This window comes from Plectropomus leopardus, chromosome 10 (genome assembly GCF_008729295.1).
Source record: "Plectropomus leopardus isolate mb chromosome 10, YSFRI_Pleo_2.0, whole genome shotgun sequence".
Classification (NCBI taxonomy): domain Eukaryota; kingdom Metazoa; phylum Chordata; class Actinopteri; order Perciformes; family Serranidae; genus Plectropomus; species Plectropomus leopardus.
The window spans coordinates 4416814-4444552 of NC_056472.1; the positions used below are offsets into that span (position 1 = coordinate 4416814).

A 27739-nucleotide genomic window follows, 5' to 3' on the forward strand; every position below is an offset into this window, starting at 1 on the left:
ACTGTTGACCAGTCAGTCTTGAGCAGTTGTGCCCTTAGGGGACGATTTCAACAACTACCTTTTGTGACTCTCTTCCAAGGAGCAAAGGGGCAGTGGAAAACAGTATGGAGGAAAATACGAAAATAGGATTGGGAAATGCATTCTTAGCTGAGTGTGTCATTCATCAGCTGATTTGTTCTGGCACCATTTACAGGTAAAGAAACTAAAGGCCCAGCTGGAGGAGAAGACACAGAGGAACGGCACTGAGAACAATTCAAGCCCAGACGGAGAAATTGTTGAAAACGGCAATGACCCAAACATACTAGAGCTGCAGAGTAGGTTAACATCTGCTCGAAAACAGACGAGTAGTTACAGTCTGCTGTCGTACTGTCTCCCACAACTCAAAAATATTTGCTTTTGTTCAATCTTTCCAGGAGATTCCAACAGGCAAATAAGTGACTTTAAGTTCAAACTAGTGAAGGCAGAGCAAGAAGTCACCGCTTTGGAACAGAATGTAAGAAAAGAATAAGTATGAATTCATAGCAGACCTAAAAACATGAATGTTATCACCTCAGAAGTCTGTTTTCTTTTGGGGGTTTTTCAGGTGACCAGACTTGAAGGCCAGGTGACACGCTACAAATCTGCTGCAGAGAACGCAGAGAAAGTGGAGGATGAGCTAAAGGCAGAGAAACGGAAACTACAGAGAGAAGTAGAGTGTTGTTTTCTTCTGCTGTACTGCTTACCAGTAGGGCTGGACAATATGGCTAAAAAAAAATGTTTAAAGCGATATTTTTAGGCTGTATGGCGATACAGTAAATATCTTGATATTTTGAATTCTCTGAACTTAAATAAAGTAGCTGCTGTCATATAATACTGTTAAATCAATCACTGTTATAAAGTTCTATAAGTTATTTTTGTAATGCATTTCAAAAATTACTGTTAAAAAAGTTAATAAAGTTACAGTACTGATATAATAGGGTTAAATAACATAGGGTTATAATAAAGTTAAATGAAATCATATAAAACACTGGCATTATAAAGTTAAATAAGGTGTTGTTATACTAAATATGAAAAAAAAAATTGTAATAAAGTTAAATAAAGTGTTTCGTTTTTCGTTGTAATTAATTTTAATAACAAACTTATTGTATTTTGATAAAGTAGCTACTTTCATATAATAAAATCTGTTATGATTAAGATTAACAAATTACTGTCATAATTAGTTTTCTAAAGTAATTTTACAATATAGATAAAAAAGTACTTTTATGATGAAGTGAAATGTAAAACAAAGTTAAGTAAAGTAGCTTCTGTTGTATAATAAAGGTAAATAAAGTACTGTTATTATGAAGTGATATACATTTTTGTTGTAATAAAGAAAAATAAAGCACTGTTCTAATAAAGTTAAATGAAGTAACTATTGTCAAACTAAAGTTATAGTACTGTGATAATAACACTAAATAGAATTTTGTAATGATAAAGTTCAATAAAGTATTGGTATAATAAAATAAATCAAAGCAGAATCAACAGTGCTTTTATTTTGAAGCATCCAGTCAGTCATGGGCTGGAAGTCTTGAGGCTTCAGTTGGATGTTAGCAGGAAGTTAAACTGTTACTGTGGTGCCTTTAAACGTGAGGATTTATTCGCAGAGAGCTTGCAGCAAACCAACAACCCTCCACTTTATTTATTTCAAATATATTCAACATGTCGCCCACCCTTTAATACAAGTGAGCGCTTTTTACAGCTCTGTTATAACTGCTGTGTATTCTCTCTCCTCATTTGACTCCGTAGTTGCGAACAGCGCTGGACAAGATCGATGAACTCGAGTCAAACAACAGCCACCTCTCTAAAAGACTGGAGAAGATGAAGTCCAGTCGTGGCATGGCTCAGACTCCATAGGAACACCCCGTCAACTCCATCCTTTTTTGCCCAAAACTGGCTCATCAGAAAAGAGCCATCCCTGCCCTCTGTCATCTGCCTGATAGCAACCTCAAGAAAAAAAGAAAAAGAAAAAAAAATCAGAAATCAAGACTCTTAGTTATCATGTTCACAGAATAGAGAACACCAACAAGCAATGTGCCATTTCTTTGTCTATTTCTTATGTTTGATGACAGCGTTGTGCACACACCCAGGAAGCACATGAATTTGGGACGTGAATGTTTGTGCACCTCGTGACTTTTAGTTGCATTGCTCTGCCAGAAAAGGAAACAGGCCACACGAAGAGTCACTAGACGGAGCAGCACTGTAATGTCCAGAGAAGCAAGAGACAAAAAGCTGCACCCTCATCTTCCTGCTGCCTCTCGTAACAAAGACTTGTCTTGCTCACGTGGAGGGCAAAAAGACTCAAGAAAAGACACATGATTGTGCAGTGACCAGCACAGTGTCCATGGCCTAAGACTGTTAACCCTTACTGCGGAGAAGACATGAGTGCTTTGTGTGTGTCGTGACTGAAAGAGCAGAATTAAGTGTATTTTTTTTCTCCTTTGCATCCAAAGCCAAATTGTTTTTAAAGCCGTAAATGTTTTGGCGTGTTCGAGACAAGACAGTTTGCAGACAAACAGGATTGCTCAGTTTTTTAAGGAGCTCCCCCGGCACAATATAATCATCACAGTCAAAAAGCTTTCACTTGTAGCTCCTTTATGTAGCCAGCAGCTTGATGCAGGTTATTGAATGTTGAGCGGTTGGACTCACAGCGTGTAACGAAGACGCAGCCGCATCTCCGAGCTCCTTCCTGCTTCATGTAGTCAGTCACTGGTTGGCTCTTGTGCACGCACCCTGAAATGCTGAGACTTACAGAAGAAATGTGACGACTGGGACTCAGCAGTGTTAGCAGGAGATAGTGAAGACACTGGGGAGACGCTGCTTCACTGTTTACAAAGCTTTCAGATGTTTGTAAGGAAACATAAAGAACTGTAATCTTTGTGCAATAAAAGTTCAAACCATATTGGCATCTGCACATGTGCATTTTAGTCCTGGAGTATAAATGTTCTTAAAATGTTGTACCATGCTTTATTACGCAAATGTTTTGGCTGTTTCCTTCAGCAGGGCCACGCTGGAGGCTCGGCTTGACCCTCTTGACCTTTGGGACAGTACTTGGAAAGTTTTGGAACAAGCATGTGAGTAGCCCTTGAAATGAGATTTTGTCGACATCTGAAGTTGTTTCTCGTTACTTAATTGGTCAGCGAATCTACATTGAATGAAAATTTAAATGCAACGCTTGTTTTTGCTCCAGTTTTTTCACAGGTTAACCCTTTGATACCTAGAGTGACATCACCTTCCCTGCTGCTTTCAGGTGCTTTGAGTATTTAAAGCTTTGAACCCTGAGCAAACCGGTGTGATTTCTTTCAAAAACACGGGGGGGAAAGCCATTAAGCAACGTTGTAAGAAATGTTCCACATATTGTAAGATATTAGTAGATTTTGAAAAAGTTTTTTTTCAAGCTAGGGAAAAATAGAGAAAAAAAACTATGGAAAATCTATATTTATAATGATCATAATTACATGTTTGAACTTATGTTACTTACATTTTCCAAGTTATTAATTTGTTTTTTAGTTTGTACTAATTTTCAACTTTGTTTTAATTAAAACTTTTTTTTTCTGGGTCATTCCTTGATTTGTTGCTCATTGCCTTCCCGTGTTTTTGGAACAAAAGAATCAAGCCAATTTGCTCAAAGGATTAAGGATCTAAGACTTTTGCACACTGGTATATTTCTCTCAAAGTTTGTTAAAATCAATGTTAATATAGCCTGATAAGACAATTCTGATGACATGAGCTCAACACTGTTTGGAATAAAAAAGCTATCTTTGCTCCGGTGACGGGGTATTAGTTAAGTCCATGCAGGAAGTTCAGACTGATACAGACAGCTTATGTCATCCAGATGCTCTGATCAGGCTAGTGTTATTGAGCACCTTTAAAAACTTTCAAAGATTATCGTAATGTGACATAAGATGCTGTTTAAACAGCGTCGCTGCCACACAGGTGTGCCTTTGGATGGTAACAATGACAGGCCGCTCTATAATGTGCAGTTTGATCACAACGCAGCGTCACACATGTAACGTTTTGAGGGAGGGTTTGTAGCTTAACAAATCATTAAACCAGTATAATAACGTAGGAGGGGCGTAAGTGGGGCGGCATAGCTAACCTTTTGTTTATTTTGTAATAGAAGCACCAAATTTGGTACAAATGTAGCATAATGTATTTAGAGGAAGTCTAAGCTGGTTAAGTTGGGAGTGCGGGCATCTTTAGCTCAAAAAACCCTCTAAGCCAATCCTGCAGCAGCCAGACCCTTCAGAACAGCCAATGGCAGCGCTCCAGCTGCAGCTCAACATCACCCAGAAATGGCAACATCCAAACTGGCACACACACACACACACACGCAGAGGGCACGAGAAAAAACACAGGCAAAGAACACACAGAGAAATCAAGATGTCCCCAGGGGTCATAACACACAGCCCTCAGAGCCCCTGAAATATCCAAAGAGAAACATGGCCACACCAAACAAAAAGGGCTTCTTATTCCTGCTTAACTGTTTTACAGTGTTCTTTATTTACAGCGACAAAAAAAGGATAACAGAATATTTCAAGACAGCAGAGTTACAGACCTCAAGTCACAGATTCAAACTGGCTAAATAGCTCTCCAACTGATGAAGTTACCAAGTCAAAACACACTAATATTGCTGAATGGCTTGCCTGCTGATACATGGCAGTCTGACAGAAAAAACACACACACACACACACATACACACAGCTGTGACTGGCTCTGTTACAGTTTTAAAGGAGAAGGGAGGGGAAAAAAATTCAAATAGCTGAGAATGACCAATCACCAGGCACCACGATTTTCACACTCGCTCGCTCGCTCGCACGCACGCACGCACGCACACACGCACGCACACACACACACACACACACACACACACACACACACACACACACTGAAGGCAGAATACAGGAACATCATTGCAAAATGATCCAGGGTCACAAAAGCCATGATGTAATATTTTTTTTCCTTTAAAGCTGTGTTGGACTCTCCTGTCTGTCATGGAAAAACTCCTCTGGAATGTTTCCACTGAAAAAATGAAACCTTTGTCTGCCTCCTCTCAAGAGAAGCTTTAATCATTCATTCATGAGCCACATCCGCTTATCCTGTTCAGGGTTCGTCTGTCCATTATATTGATAGCAAAATACTATGTTGCGATTCGTGCTCCGGATTCAAAGGTTTAAACACTTGTGAAAGGTATCTGAACGTGGCACAAGATGCTGATCCAGGTTTCCAAAAGGTTCATATTTTTAAATGTATGCCTGCAATAGTTTTGATTTGAAAACAAGTACAATGTATATTAAAATCTGTGTTGTACGAAACACAGTGCCACAGATGTAACAAGCTTCGAGGGAGTGTGTCACCAGGCGGGTTTCCATTAACCCTCAAATTTTGCAAATTGAAATTGTGAATATAAAATAATGGAAACAAATCGATTTAAAACAAAACAACAACAACTCCCATTTATCACAAAAGAATTTTTACACTCACATGAGGTCAGGTGGTGACTATCACCTCCCAGAAATCCCTCATACGAGGCCGCTCACATGTATAAAGGGGTTCGTCTTTATATTATCTCTCCATAACACACCTGCGTCGCCTTCTATTGGAGATAATGACGGCTAATGTGGTGGCTGCAATAGAAATAAACCTACTAATGTTTTGAACATCCATTGCCGTGCTTCTTGGACTGTTATCGAGAGAGAAGTCGCATCACATCACTCAACAGAAACGCAATCAGTTTTTGTGCAAATCTGTAATTGAAACCCGCCTGGAGTCAGGTTGACTGCAGCCACCAGAGCTGTTGCCTGTAAACTGAACACACTGATCACATGTAATCCAGAGCTCACTTGTCATTGCCCTTATCATGTATGACTCATATTTGGTATCTTTTGTAAATGACTTTGTTGCCGGCTCAGCTTCGGCATCTACACATGGAGGTGATGCTGATGATTTGTGAAGAGAAATATGCCACACTGATCCTCCTCTCATTCTTTATGTAGTTCGCCTACTTGCCCAGTCTGGCTTCACACTGAGATGGCTGCCAAACAAGTTTTTGTCTCTTCTACAAGTTGCTTTTTACGGCTGGTCCACACACCCCCACATTCTGTAAGTACAAAAACCTTTGTCTACTGTGTTAGCAATCTGGGGGAAACTAACATGTGACTCCCAACTCCCAAGAAAGGCCAGCTCCACTTACCAGAGGTTAGCATTTTGTTTCAAACGTCAGCACTGAGCCGTGCCTAAACAACATATAAAAGTTTGCTTGTTCGACCATAAACCTCCCCGACAAAAGAGTGATTCAACAAAAGACAAACATCATACCTGAGTGCTGAACCATGAAGCAAGGTCAACAGAGCCGGGCTCTGTGTCTGAGCTGGCTGGACAAACCCTGCAGCCTCGCTCAGAGATAACAGATACCGTGAAGGTTGTTATCAGCTGTCTCTGGTAAATCAGGCTTTGTGCCTCAGATTATGTGTGCGTTTTTTGCCGCCAACTTCCACCTGAAAGACTCCTCAAGTATCAAAGTAAAGAGCTACACTTATGCTTCAGATAAGGCAAGAGAGGAACAGAGGCTGAAAATTACTAAATGTGTGGATGCAAAAGTCAATATGGCCGAATTATTTTTATCAATCTGTTATTTCTGACGTGACAGCTGCTCATTCTGCAGCACTTTAAACCTAATGCAGCTGGTTTAAACTTAAGAACTTTATTCAGGTCTTACACTGTTCCATAATGGCAGAATCAGTGATTTCTTTTGAATCACTTCTCGAAATCCAATTCTATGGTTTGTCTTTTAAATGATCTTTTAATCTGTTATTTTGTTCTGTCTTGATTGTGTTTCATTCGCTTATTTGCTACTATTATTTCTGTGTTTACCGCTGCTATTCTTTGAACTGTGTATACTCTTTTTTTGGTACGGGCTGTTATTTTACTTTTATTAGTTGTTTCTCTCCATTAATTCTTTGTTACATTTTGTCTGCCTTAGTTCAGCATCATTGTGTGGCTCTTTTAGTTATGTTGCCTCTGCGAGAAACCCCTCTTGCTTCTGCTTTGCCTTTTTTGCCATAGCACTTTGTAAGCTTTGTTTTTAGTTATTATTATGATTATGATTATTATTATCAGAGTTAGTATCAGGTTATTAGTTATTATTTTGTGTAAGTCACCATATGAAGAAATTGAAGTGAAATTATTTTTTCTAATTGAATAATATCTGTAATAAATACCAATAGACTACTCTATTACCTGTAATATACCAGCAGTGCAAAACAGACTTCAGCAAATCCTGACAAAGCATGTAAATATAATCCGCAGTGGTAACGTTACTGTATGGCTTAAATGAATTGTACTGTATTTCATATGCAAGTAAACATCATCTTGATTAATAATATAATGAAGTGTCAAAGTATAATGCTACCTGTATGGCTGGGATACATTTATAGAGGGCTTTTTTTAACTAATGTGGGCAGATGTCCAGAGAACACTTCAAGTACATTCAAAAGTTAAGTGAGAGCAAAAACGACCATGTAAATAAACTGAAACAATATTTTCATGCAGATTTTCTGCATCGCTGACAGACTGTAACTTACTTTTTAAGAAAAACATGATGCGCTTCTGTAACTGCATGAATCATTTGGTGGCATTTATGCAACATCTCAGATCAACAAGTGAGATAAAGTGTATTTATGTTTTCTTTTAGCTGAGAATCTGTTCCTCTCATACTGTATACTAATGTTGATTATAGAGAGATGCTACTCAAAGAAGCTGCAGTATAAGATGGGGGCTGACATGACAATCTAACCAGGTTAACTCCTTAAAATTTAAGGAAATTGGCTTGATTTCTTTAAAAATACATGAAAGAAAGAAGGTAATCAGCAATTTAAGAAGACATGGACAAAAAATTAGGAAAATATCCATTTGCCCACTTTCCTCCACCCTTCACAGCCATCCTCCATGGTGGGAGTAGTTCAAGAAAACAACAACAATAATAATAATAATAATAATAATAATAATAATAATAATAATAATAATAGTAATAATAATAATAATAATAATAATAATAGTTTAACAAATTAACCAGTAGTATTTAACCAATAGTACCTAAGGCTACCCTCCTTGCCATAAAATCTTGATGTGGTTGCCATATTTTGTAAAAAGTCCTGATGCTTACATCTTATGTTATTGTAGTTTTTAATTAATGGGATGTGACAAATCATTTAACCAGTGTTATAATGCAGGAGATGATCAAAAACCAAGTGAAAAAGTCCTTTGAATTTTCTGGACATTTTCACATGGTTTTTAATCATATCATATCATCTACCTCAGCATATGTTCGGGACGTTTCTAGCGAAGTTGCTCATAGCCTTTTTCCCTACGTTTTCAAAATAAATCAAACCAAGTTTTTCAGTTTTCAGGGGTTTAGATGCAGTAGAGTCATCTTCATGGGGTGGAAAACCACAGCTTCAGACTCAGCATACCTCGCTAACACACTAATTCTGCTTCGAGGCACAGGTTTTGTCTGTGGCCTTGGGGGAACCTGGACACAACATGCATGTGGCTTTCCCACTCTCAAGAAAAGCCAGCATCAAAAACAAAAACAGCAGTTTATTAATTCAGAGGATGTGAGCAAGCCAAAACATAACAAAGCACACTACAATCCCTGGTCTTACCTAAAAGAAAACAAAAGACAAACAAAAGACATGTCTCTAACATAAACTCCTAACCTGACAAACAGGAGAAAATTTAATAAAATAAACTCTCCTAGAACTGCTGAAAAAGGTGCTCGAATATTGACAGTGCTTAACAAGTGCTTACAATAGTCACAGAGTCAAAGTTAGCCATAAGGTTAACTGCAAAAAAAAAGTCAAAAAGGCACTGATCAATCACAAAGTTACAGGAAAAACACGCTAACACTAAGCTGGTTTAGTTGGGAGTGGAGGAGGCAGGAAGGGAGAGCTGCAAACATTGTCAGCTTAAAAAGCTCTCTGGCACACACACACACACACACACACACACACACACACACACACACATACATACACACACATACATACACACCCGTGACTGGCTCTGTTACAGTTGTAAAGGAGAAGAGAGGGGAAAAAAAAAATCAAATAGCTGAGATTTTTAAAAAAAAAAAAAAAAAAAACAGCTGTTATCTGCTGGACCAATCCAGAGACAGTGATTTCTTCCAATGACCAATCACCAGGCACCATGATTTTCACACTCACTCACACACACACACACACATGCACGCAAGCACGCACGCACGCACGCACGCACGCACACACACACACACACACACACACACACACACACACACACACACACACACACTGAAGAGGATACAGGAACGTCAATGCAAAATGATCCAAGGTCACAAAAGCCATGATGTAATATTTTTTTCCCTTTAAAGCTGTGTTTGTGTGTTTTTTTTCATATCTGTATCTGTACTACAGTTAACCCTTTGACACCTGAGCAAATTGACTTGATTTCTTGCAAAAACTGGGGAATGAGACAATGAGCCACTTAAGAGGAAATGACCCAAAAATAGTTTTTTTCATTTTTAAAGGAAAAAGAGCAAAAAATAGAATAAAATATATCATAATTGTGTAAAATATTTTTGTATATATAATTAGATAATTAAAGATACAGGATATTGCACATTTCTCCCTAGATTTTTAAAATTAATTTTCTAAATCTATAAATTGTTTGCAATATACAGAACGTCTCTTGCCAAGCTGCTCATTGGCATTTCCCCCATGTTTTTAAGAGAAAACATATTTGCTCCGGATTCAAAGGTTTAAACACTTGTGAAAGGTATCTCAACGTGGCACAAGATGCTGATCCAGGTTTCCAAAAGGTTCATATTTTTAAACGTATACCGACAATAGTTTTGATTTTAAAACGAGTACAATTTATATTAAAATCTGTGTTGTAAAGGAAGACATGTATGGATCCTCTGCAAAAGAAATGACTTCAACAGTTTAGTCAAAAACTACTAAAAATAGTCCTGCCTATGAGCTGGAAAAATACGGCTGGACAAATTTGTCCACCTTAACTGGTTTTTGTGTGTCTTGCTGGTACTGGTTTGGTTTTTCTTATTTCTTTTCACATATTTCACTGTAATCATAGAACACAGATGTTTTCTAATCGAGATCAGTGTTTACACCGTGACAGTTTAAATTGCACTTTAGGATGGTACTCGGGTGAAAAAAGAGTGAAGTCAGAGCCCTGTATGTCATGCTCACACCTCGTGGCTTTGATTCTGTTTCCACATTTATACACTGACTAATTCATGAACTCCACGCTAAAGAAGAGTAATTTGCTTCAAGTTCTCTTTCAAATCAAGAATCTGAAGAAATGACTGAAAAGTCTCGTTTTTCTAACCACATTTCTAATTTTTTTGCCTCAAATGTTGCTTAATGTCATGTGATTCACTGCTTCAGTACACTTAAGAACCCAGTAATGCAGTATTTTCCCAAAAATATACGGTAATAAAATTTGCACCTTATCCTATAAAAACTGTGAAGAATACAGTAATGTAATAACGTCACTAGCCATGTAATTACAAGTCTTGGCTGATGTTGTAATAACATTTCTACACATAATGTAATACTCCAGTATTGGCTGTGAAACTTGTCTTGGTGACCACGCTGTTCCCATGTACCTATAACAACAAACCACATGCCATCTGTTCTAAACTTCAATGAGAGTTTATACTTCCAAAACAGGAAATAAATATGGAATGTTAGTAATTACAGGAGGTTAGCTTGACACTAGAGGTATTACACATTTTGTACAGTTACATTTTTTTAAAATGCTATTACAATATCTGCCAGGATTTTTATTAAACTAGGCTACAGGTCAAGTTAAGCGCAAATTGTATAACATTTTGAGATGTTATTAAAATTTTCAGGAAATGATGAAATGATTACATCATTAGGTGCAACAAGCACACTGACCATACACTTTTGTCATGTTTTTCATGGTAGCAGATGGATGGATAGATGGGTAGATCGCACTCTCCTCGTGTTTTTTTTTTTTTTTTTTTTTTAAATGAATCAAACTAATTTGCTCAAGTTTCAAAGGGTAAACTTTAATCCTTCAAACATAAAAAAAATACATGATTGTGCAGACAAGCCCTATGGTGTGTGCAATTATCGTCTGTGGGTATATATATTGAACAGACATTTAAAATGTAACACTTTTGTTCTCAGTGTCATTTGTCAATGTCAAAGGTTTAATTTAAAGATCTGAGACTTAAAAAAAAAAAAAAGATTCACCTTAATCCTCTGAAACCTGATCAAACTGGTTTGAAGATGGATGCACACAAAGATCAGTGTAAATGCAGACTGTAAATAAAGATCTTTAATCTTTATACACAGTCTGTGGGTGTAACAGGCTGAAATCATTGATGCATGGGGCAAATACACAAAGTGAGAGTGGAGTGGCTCGGAGAACTTTCTTGACCTTCTCGTACACTATACTCTCGACTTCTGTCACGTCACACTTCATTATTAAATGTTATTGGACAGTCAGTGTCAGATGTTTTCCTTTTAAGGAGGCAGTTGGCTGAGATCTGGGGTTGGATAGCTCCGCCTCATTCCAGTGGCAACGCGCAGCAGAACCGTTACTTCTCAGGAGAAGTGAAGAGAGGGGCATCGCAGCTACCGAGAAAAGCAAAATGTCTTTGATGGATTTCGGTTTTATCGGTGTTGATCCGCAAAACATTCCATTGATCAATCTTTTGGTCATTGCTGCAGTTTTACTCGGCTTCACTCAGGTAAGTCGCACTGAATTGATGCGGGCTCTGTGCGTTACCTGTTCCTCGCGTTCGGATTTGGCGAACGCAAATACCGCAGTGAAGATAGTTTTATGTTGGATACTCGACAGACATTCGCTCCTATGCTACATATTAGAAAATTAATACAAATTATTTGGAGATTTAAAATGTAAAAACAAGAGGTGTATCTCATGCAGCCAGTGGAGTACTATCATCCCACGCTGATTTTGAGTCACATGACCTGGGAGCTATTGAGCTGAACTTCTAATGTAAATTAATGAAAAATTACAAAAAGATGTCAAATGTTAAAAGAATAGCCTAACTGGAAAAGATGGTGGAATTTTTTTTTTTTTTTTTTTTTTTTTTTTAAAGTGCGACAAAACCTGCAACGTGATTTATTACATGTGTTGATGACAGAGGTCGTCTTGGTCTAACTTGATGTAGTCTTTGTGTTTGTCTTCCTGTCCACTGTAACTTCACAGATCAGGACCAAAGGCGTGTGCAGTGTAGCCTGCTGTGTGAAAGCCTGCCACCTACCTGCCTTTAAGTAAGCTGTGCCATCTTTTCTCATTGCAGGTGGACTTGTTGATGGCATTCCTCCAAAACCTCCTGGCTTTCTTTGGATTTGTCTCAGGTGAGTCTGATTAAATTATGATAAGTGGAAATAATAATTAATTCATGTATTCATATCTGCTGGCATAAAAGCAAAGCTGTGCATTAGAAGATTAGAGTTGCGAGTTGTGCGGCGCTCTATATATATATGTATGTATGTATATATATATAATTTATCAGAGAAAGGAGTGGCATTTTTCTTAGTTCTTTTTTTCCCATTTTTTTTTTATTTTTTATTTTCCTCCCCAAGCTGCAAATGCCAATTCCACGAACATATAGTTTCATGAATAAGCTTGTTTGAGCGTCTGGTTATGATAAACTGTGTAATTTTGGTGGGCCCAGGGGTTAGGAGGACATGTCAAAAAAATTTAAGGAAAAAAAAAAACAACATACATTTTTAAAGAAAAAAAATCAACATGCTTCAGAAGTCACCGTTTAAAAAAAAGAATAGGATTTTTTACTTTAAAAATCATTGGTAAAATTCACAGAGTGAGAGTGCTTTATATTTAATTTAATAGGGAGATGATGCAACAGCCCTTCAACATTCAAACTGAGTGTGAGCTTCAGAATGCATTTGGCTTAAATCACATCAGAGTACCAGGGTTCACTGTTCTATAAATTGCAATAAATGTTTCCGCTATTAATTTACAGGTTCGCCCAAGCCAGTATATGCATATGGAAACAGTGTGGTCAACCAGAGAAATTTCAACAATCTAGATGTAGATGAGATCAACACACTGACTCAAACAGTGAGTGATGCACAAGGTCCAGCACCTGGTAAGCATTGTTAAAAACATTAACATTGCTCACTTATTCTGTTCAGTATAAAATCATAAAATGGAAACTGTAAAATACATAACTGAACTTCAGCAAAGCGTATTAACAACTCCACGTTGGATTGGATATTTTCAGGGGATGCTGGTGGACAGGGAGCATTGTACACTGCAATAGCTTCCAGTGTTATTTCTGCGGACCGATTCAGTGGCAAAGTGAAAAAAATTAATGCACAAGTGATTGTGAAACCAGCACCAGTGTGTGTAAGTAACATTTTAACAACTTGTGTTACGTGTCTTCTGTTTATGTAAATTGTTTCTGGACGTTTCAGTAAATCCAAACTTTTCTTTCTCCTCAGCTGAACGCGATGGGACAGCGCTCTCCTTTGAGGTACAGCAATTACACCCACTCACACAAACTGTTACACAGAGAAATGCACATTGATGGGTTAGTGGTCATTTTGTGGGACGATTGAGGTGCTGTTATTACCTAGAGTGGAACAAACATTCATAGTGATCATATTTGACAGATTATAGCCCAGCCAGTTCCCTTTACCGTGCACAAATGACTAAATCATGGGCGTGTCTTGTTAAAATGCACGCTTAATTTATTTGAATTTCGCATGCACGTCTTACTAAAATGTGCGTTTTAGTAACATGCACCCAAATTACTAAATCGTGCGCGAGTTTAAAAAAAACCTTTCTCGTGCTCTTGGTATAATAACAATAATACTACAATAATTCTAGTCCTGTGCAAAAAAGAATTAAGAATGCAATTTGCACAAATTTGGATGACGGTGGGAAAATTTCGTCCCTCTGTTCGTAGTTCCCAGTAGCTGGCCTGCATGTAGGTCATTTGACTGTTGGACACTTGCTCTTATGGGAGAGTGCTAGAGTATTTTGTTTTTCACGGCTTCCAGTGTGTTTATATGTGATTCCTGTTTAAGAAATACATTTTGGATCTACATTAGCCGGGTCACATGTATTCATACAAATGCAATGTCCCTTTTTCTTTGTCCTGAGGACTTTTGAAGAAGCTGGACCCCGACGCTAAAAGCTCCATTCCACAGCAATAATATGACCATTTTTTCACATCTGTATTCTCTTACAGGAAATGAAGATGTCTAGACTTAATGCTGCGTTCAGTCAGAGACGGCAGACCAGATGTCATTTGTCAGCGGACAACCAGGACTGTAAAATTTTGATGCCAGCAGAGAACACCAGCAACGTAGCTCCTTCACACAATGCGAAAACATTGGTGATCTGGACAACTACTGGGCATTACTAGAAATTTTACATAAAACAATAAACGCAAAAAATTTTTTGGATACATCAAATTTTGTAAACAATACAGCATTACCATCGCAACATATCTTCATGTATGTTTGGGTTTCACCGTCCTGCCATGTCACCATACTATTTGTAATTCTCAAGCCATCCAGAAACTGTTTTCTGTCTCCCGTCTGTCTGATTCCATGTGAACCAGCATCCAAGTAATGCAGCTAGAAACACTTTCATTCCATTTATTCTGTCTGTTTCCTGCTGTAGTTAGCTATTGAGGGTGTGATTGCTGAAAAACATGTTTTAGATTTTCTGCTGAATAAATTAGAGCCTGAATTCACTTGTATTGTGTTTCTTCCTTTATCTCGACACACCTGCAGGGTTAAAACCACACCCAGAATCAGGTGCAGCTGGCCTGGTGGGGTTCAAGGATGAGCTGCTGAGAAGCTAAGAGTTAAAACATTTCTGGCAGGTTAAATGCTCAACTGACATCTGAGTGAGCATGGCTGGACACAAAAAGTGATTTGCTGCAGCGAGGCTTACAGAGGGGGGCTGCATGCACACCTACAAACTACATGCTGAAAAAGAAATGCTGTCTGAGGCTTTGTCCCACAGTTGCAAACGTACACACGTGGACAAAATTGTTGGTACCCTTCGGTTAATGAAAGAAAAACTCACAATGGTCACAGAAATAACTTGAATCTGGCAAAAGTAATAATAAATAAAAATTGTATGAAATTTAACCAATGAAAGTCAGACATTGCTTTTCAACCATGCTTCAACAGAATTATTTTAAAAAATAAAATCATGAAACAGGCCTGAACAAAAATGATGGTACCCTTAACTTAATATTTTGTTGCACAACCTTTTGAGGCAATCACTGCAATCAAACGATTCCTGTAACTGTCAGTGAGACTTCTGCACCTCTCAGCAGATATTTTGGTCCACTCCTCATGAGCAAACTGCTCCAGTTGTCTCAGGTTTGAAGGGTGCCTTTTCCAGACGGCATGTTTCAGCTCTTTCCAAAGATGCTCAATAGGATTTAGGTCAGGGCTCATAGAAGGCCACTTCAGAATAGTCCAATGTTTTCCTCTTAGCCATTCTTGGGTGTTTTTAGCTGTGTGTTGTGTGTTTTGGGTCATTGTCCTGACCTGCGACTGAGACCAAGCTTTCTGACACTGGCCAGCACATTTCTCTCTAGAATCCCTTGATAGTCTTGAGATTTCATTGTACCCTGCACAGATTCAAGACACCTTGTGCCAGATGCAGCAAAGCAGCCCCAGAACATAACAGAGCCTCCTCCATGTTTCACAGTAGGGACAGTGTTCTTTTCTTGATAAGCTTCATTTTTGCGTCTGTGAATATAGAGCTGATGTGTCTTGGCAAAAAGTTCCATTTTTGTCTCATCTGTCCACAGGACATTCTCCCAGAAGCTTTGTGGCTTGTCAACATGTAGTTTGGTAAATTCCAGTCTGGCTTTTTTATGATTTGTTTTCAACAATGGTGTCCTCCTTGGTTGTCTCCCATTAGGTCCACTTTGGCTCAAACAACGACGGATGGTGCGATCTGACACTGATGTTCCTTGAGCTTGAAGTTCACCTTTAATCTCTTTAGAAGTTTTTCTGGGCTCTTTTGTTAGTTTTTCTGTCTTTTTGTTTTGATTTTTTTATTTAGAATCTGTGGTTATAACCAACAATTGGAATGAGAATTGTTATCTTCTGAAAATCATTATTTGGATTTATGAAGAAATAAAAAGTAGTTTTGTGACTCAGCAGCTCAGTTTAATTACAGGTTGACAGCCTCATCCATTATCTATCTATTATCAGTCAGTGGGAGATGGTTGTAAGATACTGTCAGTATTCAACTTTATGAATGAACACTTGCACATTATGAAGTTGAGAACAGGTAACCTACCAAGCCACTAGAGGGCACAATTGATCAGTTTTTTGTTTTTGAATTTCGACATTGGTTTGCCATATCAACAAAATTTGAAATGTTATAATTTATGTTCCTACATAACCTGCCATGTAATGAGGTTATGAGTAAAATTTTTACCTAAAGTGGACATAGATATGTTTTATTGCAAAAACTGATCATTATGAGGTAAAGGTTTATGGCACATTGTAATGACGTTATGACAATGGCATTTTGCTTGGTTCCCTGCAAGCAAAATATATAGAACCTTTTTGCAATTCAGCTAGCCATTTCTGGTTATAAAAACATTCTGAGAACATTAAAATGCAACCACAGAATGTTTTAGTAATGTTTTCAGAGGGAAATTTTCTTTATATTCCCAGAGTGTATTTTAAAACTTTGGGTAACATCCTATCAGAAAATGTAAAAAGATAAAATAAAAATAAACATATCACATCACATTACATTTTCAAAGGCCTGTAATCTCAGTCCTCAATAACATTTTCTGAATGTTGCTTTGAAAACATTCTTCCTTTGTTCTCCTGTAACATTGTGGTAACATTTCATAAAAAAGAATATTTTATAATCTGTCACCTCCAAACATTACCAAAGCATCCTAAAAATTTTACAGTTATATAACGTTACGTCTTAGTCACCATTTAACCTTACAGGAACATTATTTGAAATGATAAACAACCTTAAAACATTCTTTGAACATTAGATTAAAATTGTTTTCTTTAAAATATTATTGAAACTTATAGGGAACATTAGCCAATGTTGAGGGAACGTTCCCTGCTAGCTGGGAAAGCTGTGAGGAAAAAGGGATCCAGTTATCTTTGCAATGGTGACACCAACACAGAAAATCTGGGGCGGGGACAAAAGTAGATGTTGTTTTCACTTTAAGATTAATCCCCTTGAAATTAGCCCTATAATGATTTTATTTTTGAAAATTCATAGATCATCCCAACTTCCCAATGCTTTTAAAATCAAATTCAACTTCCACGATTGAAGTCAAATGGACAAAACAAGCATAAATATTAGTGTAACACCAGTCTTTTATTTGATACACATTTTGCTGCACACTCATCCAGGTTTGGTAAACTGACTTCTGGGTAATGTGCTGTCCTCTGTCGTTGTGCTCGACAGATTGTCACAGTAGGTCCGCTTTTGAATGCGTTGGATCATGCGGCGTCCATAAAAGTCTCGGTAATCTGCCGGGAGCTCATCCAGAGTGTGTAGTGCTCTCTCCAGGGCCTGAAGGGCCCGAGTCGCAGCCACAGGGTCCTTGTTACCGTACGGGTCCTTCCTGTCATAGCTGTCAGCAGGTAAATGGCGCCAGAACACATTCACACCCACACCAAACTGCAGTGCCAGGGTGTTATGGAACCACAGGGCTGAGGAGAACAGGGACACCGGATTATGAAAAGCCTGTCACATAAAACTTTTTTACCTTTGACAAATTTTTGTCATATTTAATAAAAGTGTCACTATATTCAGACTGTTACTCCTCCTCGTAGTGCTTCTAATGGCATTTGCAAGAATCTACCACAGCTGGAGGAAAACAACCAATCAGAGCTAAAGAGACTTTATGGCAGCTGTCAATCACGTTAGTCCCTGCTCTAACGTGTCAAACTAGGCAACCCTGATCAAATATTAACCCTTAGAAAACTGAACTGACATCAGTTTCTTAGTGCTGTGTTGACAAGCATTTAATCCTTTGAAGGTGAGCCTATTTCTATCCCTCAAAATATGAAAAAAAGGCAAACAGAAAAGAAAAGTAAAAGTTGACAAAATGACCAAGAAGTTAGCATGAACAAAAAATGAGAGAGTTAATTACTGGGGAAAAATATCAACATTTTTTTAAATAATTATGCACTTTGCTCAGGGTTCACAGTGTTACATATTTGGGAAAAGAGATTGACAGCAGCACAAGAAAAATGTTGCTGCTCCTGGTTTAAAGGGTTAAAGAGGCCAGTTTGCCTTACCAGGGATAAACAGCACATCTCCAGGCTCCAGCACACACTCAAATCTCCTTGCCTTCACAAACTCAGGAAAGCGTGTCAGGTCTGGGCAATCGATGTCGAGGACCTCGGATTTATCACCTGATGGATTCAGATCAAATTAAAAGGCATTATACCAACCTGTTAATATAATTAGGTGGAGACAGTTATGCTTTGAGCTTTCAAACAAACTGTCAACTTTCCACAGCTGCTTGCCTGACAGGTAGAGGTGCAATGCATCCTGGGGGCTGTAGAGCACCACTCTCTTCATCCCCGTCACCTGAGCCAGCAGGTTATCCATCACCTGAAGGGAGGAAAGAGGGGGAGCTCAGAACAGGGTCCATATAATCAGAACAGTTTTAAGCCCAGTGTCACCAATTCAGTATTTGACCATATATCTCCCCTTCTGTTCCTGAGTTATGATGTTTCATAATGGCCAGAGAGGTGTTTTTGCACAACATTACGCTGTCACAGTTGACCTCGGATCTTTTGGATATAAAATGTCATCAACCTCATCATTTCAGAACATTTGTGTGAATTTTTGTCAGAATTTGGCCTAAAACATAATTTGTGCAGGGCTGCCCCTTGAGGTTTGCTGCAGACTAAGTGCCTTTGGCTTTCACGCTACCCTTTACAGATGGGGACATGCAGGCAGCGGCACAGAGGAAGGTGAAGAAGTGGTGAGTTTACAGCTCACAGCAAGTTAATAGGGTGCAGTTAGCATTGCTAGCAAAAAATGTTGTTGCGCATTTATGATCTGTCATTAGCGGCATTAGCTTGTTTGTTATCCCACAGAGCCCGTTCAGACTTTATATGGAGAAAAAGACAATCGTCAAATATTATTATTAAACATACAAATCTGATTTGACCGGCATAATTGTGAGTCGAGCACAGCCCTGTTTTGCGAAGTCACAGTGGCCTTGACCTTTAACCACAAAATTCTTATCAGTCCAAGTGCACATTTCTGTCAAATTTGAAGAGATTACCACAAGATGTTTGTGTTATTGCCTTCACGAGAATGAGACAGATGCAAGGTCACATAGACCTTGACCTTTGACCTCCAAATTCTAGTAAGTTCATCACTGAGTGAATGTTTGTGCCAAATTTGAAAACTTCTTTTAAGATGTTCATGAGATATTGCATTCACAGGAATGAGAAAGATGAGGTCACACTGACCTTGACCTTTGACCTATGACCATTAAAATCAAATCAGTTTATCCTGAAGTGGACATTTTTGCTAAATTTGAAGAAATTCCCTCAAAGCATTTTTGAGATAAAGCATTCACAAGAGAAGTATGGACAAACAACCCAAAAACATAAAGCCTCCGGCCACACTGACCATTTTCTACTTCCCAACAAAAATAGACTGATATACAAAGGGTTTTTTTGTACTTTTAATGTAAATAAGGTGACAGAGTGCATAAAAAACATTAAAATAGAGCTGATCTATCAAAAAAAAAAAACACTCCAGGATCACTGATGTGTCCAGGGTAAGCCCAGAATGACCTATCCTCAATACGCCTTGCTCTAAATCATCAGTTCTAAAAACAATACTACTCATGCACCACCTGAGCTGCACAAAAAGCAAGTTCACAACGCCATCCTCCACGATGGCCCTGAAACTGCATGATTGTGAGGTCAGTGAATCAGTGTTACGGACAGGCGGCAAGTCAAAATAAAAACGTAAAACAGAGGTAGAGACTCACATCGTAGTGTGTCCACAGCTGCAGAGCACAGGAGCTGATGCGGAAGACGCTGGAGAAAAACTGCTCGGGTTCAAAGAAGTGCGGGATGTGAAAATCCTCGGCCAAATCTGGGAACTGTTTGCTCAGATCAGCAGGTTCCTGTGAGGGAGACATTTATGTTCAAAAATTCAGGAACAAAACCTAATGTTCTGTCTTCACAATCCACAACGAATCTAGTTAATACCTTTCGTACGTCCTCTCCCAGTGAGCGAAGATAATAGCTCTCATCCTGAAATAAAACCAAGAACTTTATCTTTTTTTTTTACATACTGTAATTTTTCATTTTTTACACACTGTAAAAAAAGTGCACTATATCCTGATTTTATGATGCTCACCTCACACAGGAAGAAGTCAGAGTGTTTCCTCTCAGATGCTCTTTTCACAAAGTCCCTGAATGGCAGAGTCCTGTGAGAAAAGACGTGCAGCTGAGGAGGGAGGAATGATCGATGTGTGTGAGGTGAGCATCATAAAATCAGGATATAGTGCACTTTTTTTACAGTTTGTAAAAAAGAGAGAGAGATAGAGAGAGCTCACTTGTAAACAAAGTTTTTGTGAAGGAAGTCCATCTGTGGCACAGTGGATACGTGAATCTTCACCTCCTTGTCTCCCCCTTTATGTCCAAGGTATTCAACTGTCCACTTCTCCAGGCATGGTCCCAGACACATCCCTCTCAGCACGGCTGGTCTGCGCTGAAAAATAACATCAGGTGTAATTTAACTGTTAAACTATCTATCTATTTATTTATATAAATATATAGAAAGAGAATTTGTTTTCAATTGAAAATATTACATTCATGGATGTAAATGAACTCAAAAGACACCCAAAATACAAGAATTTAAAATAGAAATAGAACATTACATCCAAATATTACACAGAATGACAGACAGTCACGCTGCAAAAACACTGGCCATTTGTAATTCCTTCAATATTTTAGTTAGATATTGTGTATGATACCCCTATGTACACATGGACTGTATGTATACAGTCTATGTGTACATACAGTGTATGGGCTCCGCCGGATACAGTAGATACATGAGGACCGACACGGGGCTGCAGGGCTGATCTTACCTCTGGATAGATGTCTCGCAAAAATATTTCCTTATCTACTTGTGAAAATATTGGCACAGCTACTTTTTCCTGTTGCTCCATTTCACATGATTGGTTTGAGAAAGCAGCAGCTACTGAGAGGAAACCAGTCTGTGGTGTAAACAGCTGTCACACTGTTAGTGTTCCCCATAGAAACGGAAAAAGGCCTGAGTGAAATTCGACTGTTTAAAAAAAAAACAAAAAACAAGCAACGTGCCCTTTCATTACAAAATGATATGATTCTTTGGTAAATGTAAAAGAATTGGCATCATAATTCATTTTTTCTTACATTACCGTGTATTTTTAATTGTATCTGTTTGTTTCTCGTCGGAAGATACAAGTGCACGGACAAAACGAGAGGAAAAAAAGATGTCGCTGCCCATGTTGAGAGGTTGTTCCAAGTTTCCGTCAACATTCAGCTTTACGCGTTTATTTTTAAATGAAAGTATCGTCCTGAACCGGTCCGGTAAGACGCGGCTGTCGTCTCCATGTCCCGGCGCTGTGGCAGCCGCAGCCCGGCCGTACAGCTCGGAGCGGGGCGGCAACAGACACAGCCAGAGTCTGGTGGTAGTCGGCATCCCGAACCCCTTCATCTGGTTCAGGACCCGAATCTACTACTTCCTGATCAGGACTTACTTTGACAAAGACTTCAGCATTGAAGAGTTCACGGAGGGAGCCAAACAGGTCTGTAAAAACATCATCGAGATAAAGTTGCTGTTGTCAGCCAGCTTCAACCTCCGTGACAGTCAAAAAATAAAAATATAAAATAAATGTAATTTAAAGCTCCCATATTATGTTATATTACAATTATTTTCAGGTTCATGCCTGTAATTTGGGGTTCTACAAGAGCGCGTTTACAAGCTTTGATGTTGAAATAACTCATTATTTTTTCTCCGACTGTCTGCCTCGATATATCTGCATTTAACTGCAGTTAGTACAGCTTTAGTTCTGTTTTGCTGTTTCTCTGTTACTGAGGTCATGTTGGTAACTCTTGCAGGCCTTCTCCCATGTCTCCAAACTGTTGTCTCAGTGTCGGTTTGAGGCTTTGGAAGGACTCGTGGCTACAGACGTGAGTATGGGAACCCAGCAAGTCCAAACTTACATGATCTATTCTGTATCTATTCATACTATACATTAAATAGATTTAAATAACCCTAAATAGATTAAATAGATTTTTATTGGGTTTTTTTTTTTATCTTTACAGCACAGTGCTCTCCACATTCCCAGAGACATCTCAGATTAAAAATAAACAACAAAAAAACCAACGATTTAATAACAATACATAAATAAATTTTAAAAGATGACGATAATAACAACAATTTAAAAAACGAGATACCAAAGACGACGAAAAAAAAGTCCATCTATTCAAAAAAAAAAACGCAGATGCATTAGATGACATGTTTCACTGTGCCGCTGCATGACTGAGGCAGGTTTGTCACTTATCCAATGCTTTAACATACGTCTCCTGGCAAGGAGAAGGAGTTTGCCACAAAGTTTAAAGCAGGATTTACTCCGTGTTATTCTGTTTTACTCAGTGTTTTAGATGGCGAGCTAAGTATGATCTTTGGTTAGTTTTAGGTTATTTTTAGAGCATTTCCAAAAAATGTGAGTATACAGGTATGTCTCAGTATCTCTGTTACATTGGATACAAAGCAGAGAGATCTGGTTGTTTATGTTAAGAATAAAAGGTGGTATGTGGGATCTGTGGAGAATGGGTTTTTATTTATTCATGTTTTTGCAGTTTGTATCAGGGATGAGAATCAACAGAGGCACCAGGATATGATATTATCAAGATACTTTAGTCCTGATACAATTTTATTGTGATTTCAAACATGTTATGCTATGATGAGCATTGCAATATGTTGCAGTTCATTACTATTTATTGCCTTTTTTCCGTTTGTAAATTATATCCACTAAGGAAAACTTTGTCAACATTTTTCAGTAAAATAAAGTTTTAAGGATAAAGTTTTTTCACTTCGATAATGTTTATTGCAGAAAAGCATCTCTGAACAAGCAGTTGAGCTTGTATGAAGGGATTGTCTTTCTAATTTCCATGTCTTTGCAGTTGGTTGGAAAGCTGGAGGAAAAATGCAACCTGTTGCCATCGAGCCACAAGAAAGCTCTCTCTGCAGATCCTGAAGAGATCGTGTACACAATACCAGGAGATGTGGGAATCTACTATGATGATAACGGTCAGTATCAAGTGTTTAGTGCCCAAAATTTTAACCAAAATCAGCAATGCACTGATCCTATTGACAAGGGATTTTTACCAAGCCAAAGCCTTCTTCTTCTGTGCCATAGAGCTCCAAAAATGATTAAAAACACTTGAGTGACCCATATGTTCCCTCATGACCATCAACACACCCCCACTGTAGTTTGTTTGAATTTACTCCTGCCTGCTGCTGTAATTATCACTATAACACCAAATGTGTATTAATCCACAGCAGAAAATAGTCCCTAACAAATGCACAGCTTACTCCTGTTATATTAACCTTTGTTAAAAATGATAGTGGCCAACTGGAAAATGACTGAGGCGCTTTACGAAACAACGTCACTCTCGACGCTGCGCCTCCTTAGGTCCTGAGCAACACACCTACCATGGCACAGTTTAGTTGCGTCCCCTGGCAATACCAGAGTACGGAGGTCATTTGTCAGCAGCTAGCTATTTAGGACCACACTGTTCCCAAGAACAAAAGCGTGAATTTGCAAGGAGCTTTGCAAGCAGATTGTGTTTTGATTGACACCTCCTTGGATCCCACCTTTGTCAGCTGTCTGTCGTCTCCACGACGACAACCATGCAGCAAAGCAGAGTGGGTGTGACACAGCTCTATCAGCTCCAGCCCTCTGACTCTGACTGCGGTTCTAGATCCAATCTGACGCTCTATGGTAAAATGAGAGAGCTGTTGTTTGAAACCTAGGAGTGTTTTGTTTCTCCGTGAATTAACAAATGGTTAAGCTCATCACACATTCACTCCGTTCAGTGCTTTGCTGCTCCATATCCCCAGACAGAGTTCCCAGAGTCACTGACACGCCCAGTGTTCCAACAGCGCTCCAAATTTACGAATGGTCCTGTTTGTGAGTGTTTCCAAACGCACTCAATTGAAAGGAGCATTGATGGATTTCAGTTTGGCATCAATAAATTAGCATTAAATGACAGCTGACTTTGAGTTTTTGATTAGCTTTATATTGATATATTCCAAAAACATGGGTAGAAGGTAATGAGCAACTTAACAAGAAATTACCTGAAAATTAGCAAGAAACTATTTAGTGAGATGATAAACTAAAAATTAGCAACAAAAGTTTAAAAAGTGAGAAAAGTGCTAAAAACAGAAAATTAAAAGGAATTTGTGTGTGTGTGTGTGTGTTCAGTAACATAATTTGAAATATATAATTTGATGTATAGTGTATATGATTTTTTTTACCAAAATTTGAGAGAAGTATATCTATTGAATGCAATAAAAAATAGTAGATCTTTTACTTAAACCTGTGAAAAATGATAGCCAAAACGCAAATTGCTGCATTTAAATGAAAATGTATATAAGAATAAAATAAGTAAACATAAATCTTGTTGAGTAAAAAATGGCACATTCTTTATTTTTTAAATCTTTAATAAAAACAATCGGGCAACCCTAACCCTAACCCTATTAAGCTGCCACATGTACACACACGTGGTACATGTATGTAGCATGTGCCTCAGTCAGGTGACTGCATTAGGTTGTGGGGAAAAAGGAAGAAAATGGAGGTAGTGGTTTTCCCTGATTTAGTTACTCTGTGTTCATTGCCTGAATGGCAAAGGGAATAAAAGACTTCCTATAAACATTACAACTTGTTTTTGGGACCCTTAAATCGGGGCCAGACGAGAGCAGCTCAGACTCTAAATGTAATAGTTGTGAGGCATCTACAAATCTATATTTGGCCTTCCTGCGTGGTATTTCTGTGACTTACCACTCACCTTCCTTTTAGTGTTGGCAATCTTAAAGAGCTTGTTTTTTTATGACATCTTAAGAAAGTTTTTGGTGATTTGGGTTCCCGGGGGCTTTAAGTGGGGAAAAATGAAGAAACCTGAGGAGGAGCAACTGAGGATGGATCCCTCTTCCAGGACAGACAGACATGCAATGGAATAGACCAAATGCTTCTATTTGTGCAGTGATAATCAGTGTTAGTACTTTTCTTTTCTTTTCAGGGAGAAAATTTGTCAGTATTCTGATGCGTTTCTGGTATCTGACAAGTGCTAACCTTCCTGATGACTTTATGGAGGGATCCCGGGACATCCAGATGGCTTCCAGAGAGGGAGAACTTGAAACAAAGAGACTGCTAACTGCAAACTATGAGTGAGTATTTCTTTCTTTTCTCCCAACTCTTTTTATTGGGGTTTTTAAAATTACCATACAACTACTACACAGAATGAATGACCGAATGACCTGCTCCACCTTTAACTGAAGTTACACAGAGAGTAGTCTGTTCTGATAGATATTTGTACCTTACAGGATGACCTGATACCAATGTATGGAAAACATTGTTTACAAAATATATAAAAAAAGCCTAAAGGGTTAGTTGTCAGACATGTTTAGCATTGGGAACAAGTTTACAAAATGAATTTATTTTACAGATAAACTTATGTCATTAACCCCTGAACACCTCACTCTACATCAGTTTTCCTGTGCTGCATTTAGACGTCTCTCACAAGAATGCAAATCTCTGAAACCTGAGAAAACTGGTTTGATTTCTTTCAAAAACATGAGAAAAAAGGGCAATGAGCAACTTGGCAAGAAATGTCTCACAAATTGCAAAACTAATTAGTAAAAGGTGACAAGATAGTGACCTGAAAATTAGGTGGTGGGGGGTTATTAGATATCATTAAAATACAGGAAATATGCCCAGAAAACTAATTATTAATTCTTACACTTATATATTTAAAACTGTGTTAGAAAAAGGAATATATTTCATTTTTAGCAATGTCTAATTTTCATTGTTTTCCTTTTTTTTTACCCTTTCTTTTTATTTGTAGTTTTATTTATTCATTTATTTATTTATGTTGCTTATCTTCAGATAATTATCTTGTAACTTGTTACTAATTAATTTCTTATTTTTGGTCTATTTCTCGCTAAATTCCCCATCACCTCCTTTCCATACTTTTAAAAGAAATCTAGCTAATTTGCTCATGTTTCAAAGGGTTAAAAAACAAAACAAACAAAAAAAAAGAAATCAAAGTGCAAAACAAAGAAAAAAAGAGTGAGTATTTCTTTCTTAAGTGTTTACTGACTTTTGCATATAATATTGCAAATCTTTTTGTGCCATCAGGTATTTGTTCTGACCTTTCTTCTTGGTTTTCTGGCAGATTCCAAAGGGAGTTTACTAAAGGAGTGACTCCAGACTGGACCATTGTGAGGATAGAACACTCCAAGCTTTTGGGTTAAGGTGCTTTTGATTTGAGGCGGTGGTGCCAATGGAAACTACTCAAAGACATGAAATTCCTCTCAGTATTTGCTTTCGTGAAATTGAGTGAAAAAAAACGGATGAGGGAAAACATGATGAATTTCCTCACTGGGAAGTCGGAGGAAAGCACCAGAACAAACTTGGATTCCACTATTCAATGTAAAAAAAAAAAAGACACATCAGCCAACTGATCTCTTATTACAGAACTTTCTGCAGCATAATCATCTTTTTCCACTGTATTTGATCCTTCCCCCCACCCAAAAAAAAAACCAAACTGTGATCAAAACTTGACTAGGTTTGTCTACTTGTTTTGGAATGTTTTGTACATTTAGTAATGTTGCCAGAGGAAACGGTTATTATTTCAAATCAATGATTGCTTTATTTTAACTGTTGTGTGACATTAATGGACTGATCTTGCTGCACATGTTTTTGGAAACCGTGTTGTTTCTCTTTGTAGGGCTGTGTGGTAGAAAGACGTTATAATGAAATGTGCCAGATTTGTTTTCACTCAAAAGAAAATTGTCTTTATTTTTTCCCCACACAGCCTAATGCAGTCACCTGACTGGAGCACAGGTACACACAAGTACCATGTGTGTACATGTGGCAGCGTGATGCAGTTGCAGCAGACCTCTGATTGTTTCATTAAAGATTTGAAAAATGGAAATTGTGGCCTTTATGTCATTTAGTGTTTTCTACACTCAACAAGGATTATTACATTACTACTACTATATACACAGTTTGAATGCAATTAATTTGATTTGCTCCCATTTTTCACAGGTTTAAGTTAGAGATGTCAGATTTCTTTAATGCAGATATACAGTATTTCCATCAAATTTTGGCCACACATTTGTTAAAATTGATGCTAGTGAGCACTTCTCCTTTTTCAAGATAATCCATCCACCCAACAGTTGTGGCATATCAAGATGCTGATTAATAGACACACTTCTCTCAAATGTTTGTCACAACTTAATAAATAATGTTAGTGAGCACTTCTCCTTTCCCAAGAAAAGGAGAGTGGCTTATCCTTAGGCACACCTGTGTAGTAATGATGCTGTTTAATTTGAAACTTCAGCAAATCGCCTTAAATCTTTTCTAAAA

At 38.1% G+C, this 27739-nt stretch overlaps 3 protein-coding genes across 8 annotated transcripts in view; 2 read left to right on the plus strand and 1 right to left on the minus strand.

Moving 5' to 3' along the window:
• lrrfip1a (leucine rich repeat (in FLII) interacting protein 1a) overlaps positions 1-2917 on the plus strand; it is a 60037-nt gene extending 57120 nt beyond the window's left edge. For all 4 annotated transcript variants that reach the window (XM_042494341.1, XM_042494343.1, XM_042494342.1 and 1 more), the window contains 4 exons: positions 194-314; positions 414-493; positions 584-688; positions 1765-2917. In XM_042494341.1, the coding sequence (XP_042350275.1) occupies positions 194-314; positions 414-493; positions 584-688; positions 1765-1872 (414 nt within the window). In that variant the 3' untranslated portion in view covers positions 1873-2917. The remainder of the gene's footprint in view (positions 1-193; positions 315-413; positions 494-583; positions 689-1764) is intronic.
• Positions 2918-17411: 14494 nt separating this feature from the next.
• On the minus strand, positions 17412-21318 carry tyw5 (tRNA-yW synthesizing protein 5). Of its 3 annotated transcripts, none has more exons than XM_042494658.1 (8): positions 21188-21318; positions 20716-20808; positions 20455-20544; positions 20304-20348; positions 20081-20218; positions 18591-18678; positions 18360-18476; positions 17412-17768 (listed from the first exon to the last, which is right to left on the minus strand). In XM_042494658.1, exons 1-8 carry the CDS (start codon positions 21266-21268, stop codon positions 17458-17460), a joined length of 963 nt encoding a protein of 320 aa, XP_042350592.1. In that variant the 5' UTR covers positions 21269-21318; the 3' UTR covers positions 17412-17457. The 3 variants fall into 3 exon arrangements, with proteins under 3 accessions (XP_042350592.1, XP_042350590.1, XP_042350593.1); XM_042494656.1 differs by having other exon boundaries at positions 20455-20524; positions 20654-20808; XM_042494659.1 differs by having other exon boundaries at positions 20455-20524; positions 20654-20803; positions 21188-21274.
• A 253-nt stretch (positions 21319-21571) lies between these two features.
• Positions 21572-27305, plus strand: maip1 (matrix AAA peptidase interacting protein 1). The gene is made up of 5 exons (XM_042494660.1): positions 21572-21889; positions 22203-22274; positions 23271-23397; positions 25389-25536; positions 26544-27305. The coding sequence occupies exons 1-5, from the start codon at positions 21575-21577 to the stop codon at positions 26620-26622; spliced, it is 741 nt and encodes a 246-aa protein (XP_042350594.1). The 5' UTR covers positions 21572-21574; the 3' UTR covers positions 26623-27305.
• Positions 27306-27739: the final 434 nt, after the last annotated feature.

Coding starts and splice junctions, on each gene's coding strand:
- maip1 (XM_042494660.1), top strand. CDS start 21,575: ATGTCGCTGCCCATGTTGAGAGGTTGTTCCAAGTTTCCGTCAACATTC. Junction 21,890..22,202: donor TCACGGAGGGAGCCAAACAG/GTCTGTAAAAAC, acceptor TAACTCTTGCAG/GCCTTCTCCCATGTCTCCAA. Junction 22,275..23,270: donor AAGGACTCGTGGCTACAGAC/GTGAGTATGGGA, acceptor ATGTCTTTGCAG/TTGGTTGGAAAGCTGGAGGA.
- tyw5 (XM_042494656.1), bottom strand. CDS start 21,268: ATGGAGCAACAGGAAAAAGTAGCTGTGCCAATATTTTCACAAGTAGAT. Junction 20,525..20,653: donor CACAAAAACTTTGTTTACAA/GTGAGCTCTCTC, acceptor CTTTTCTCACAG/GACTCTGCCATTCAGGGACT. Junction 20,349..20,454: donor CTGACTTCTTCCTGTGTGAG/GTGAGCATCATA, acceptor GTTTTATTTCAG/GATGAGAGCTATTATCTTCG.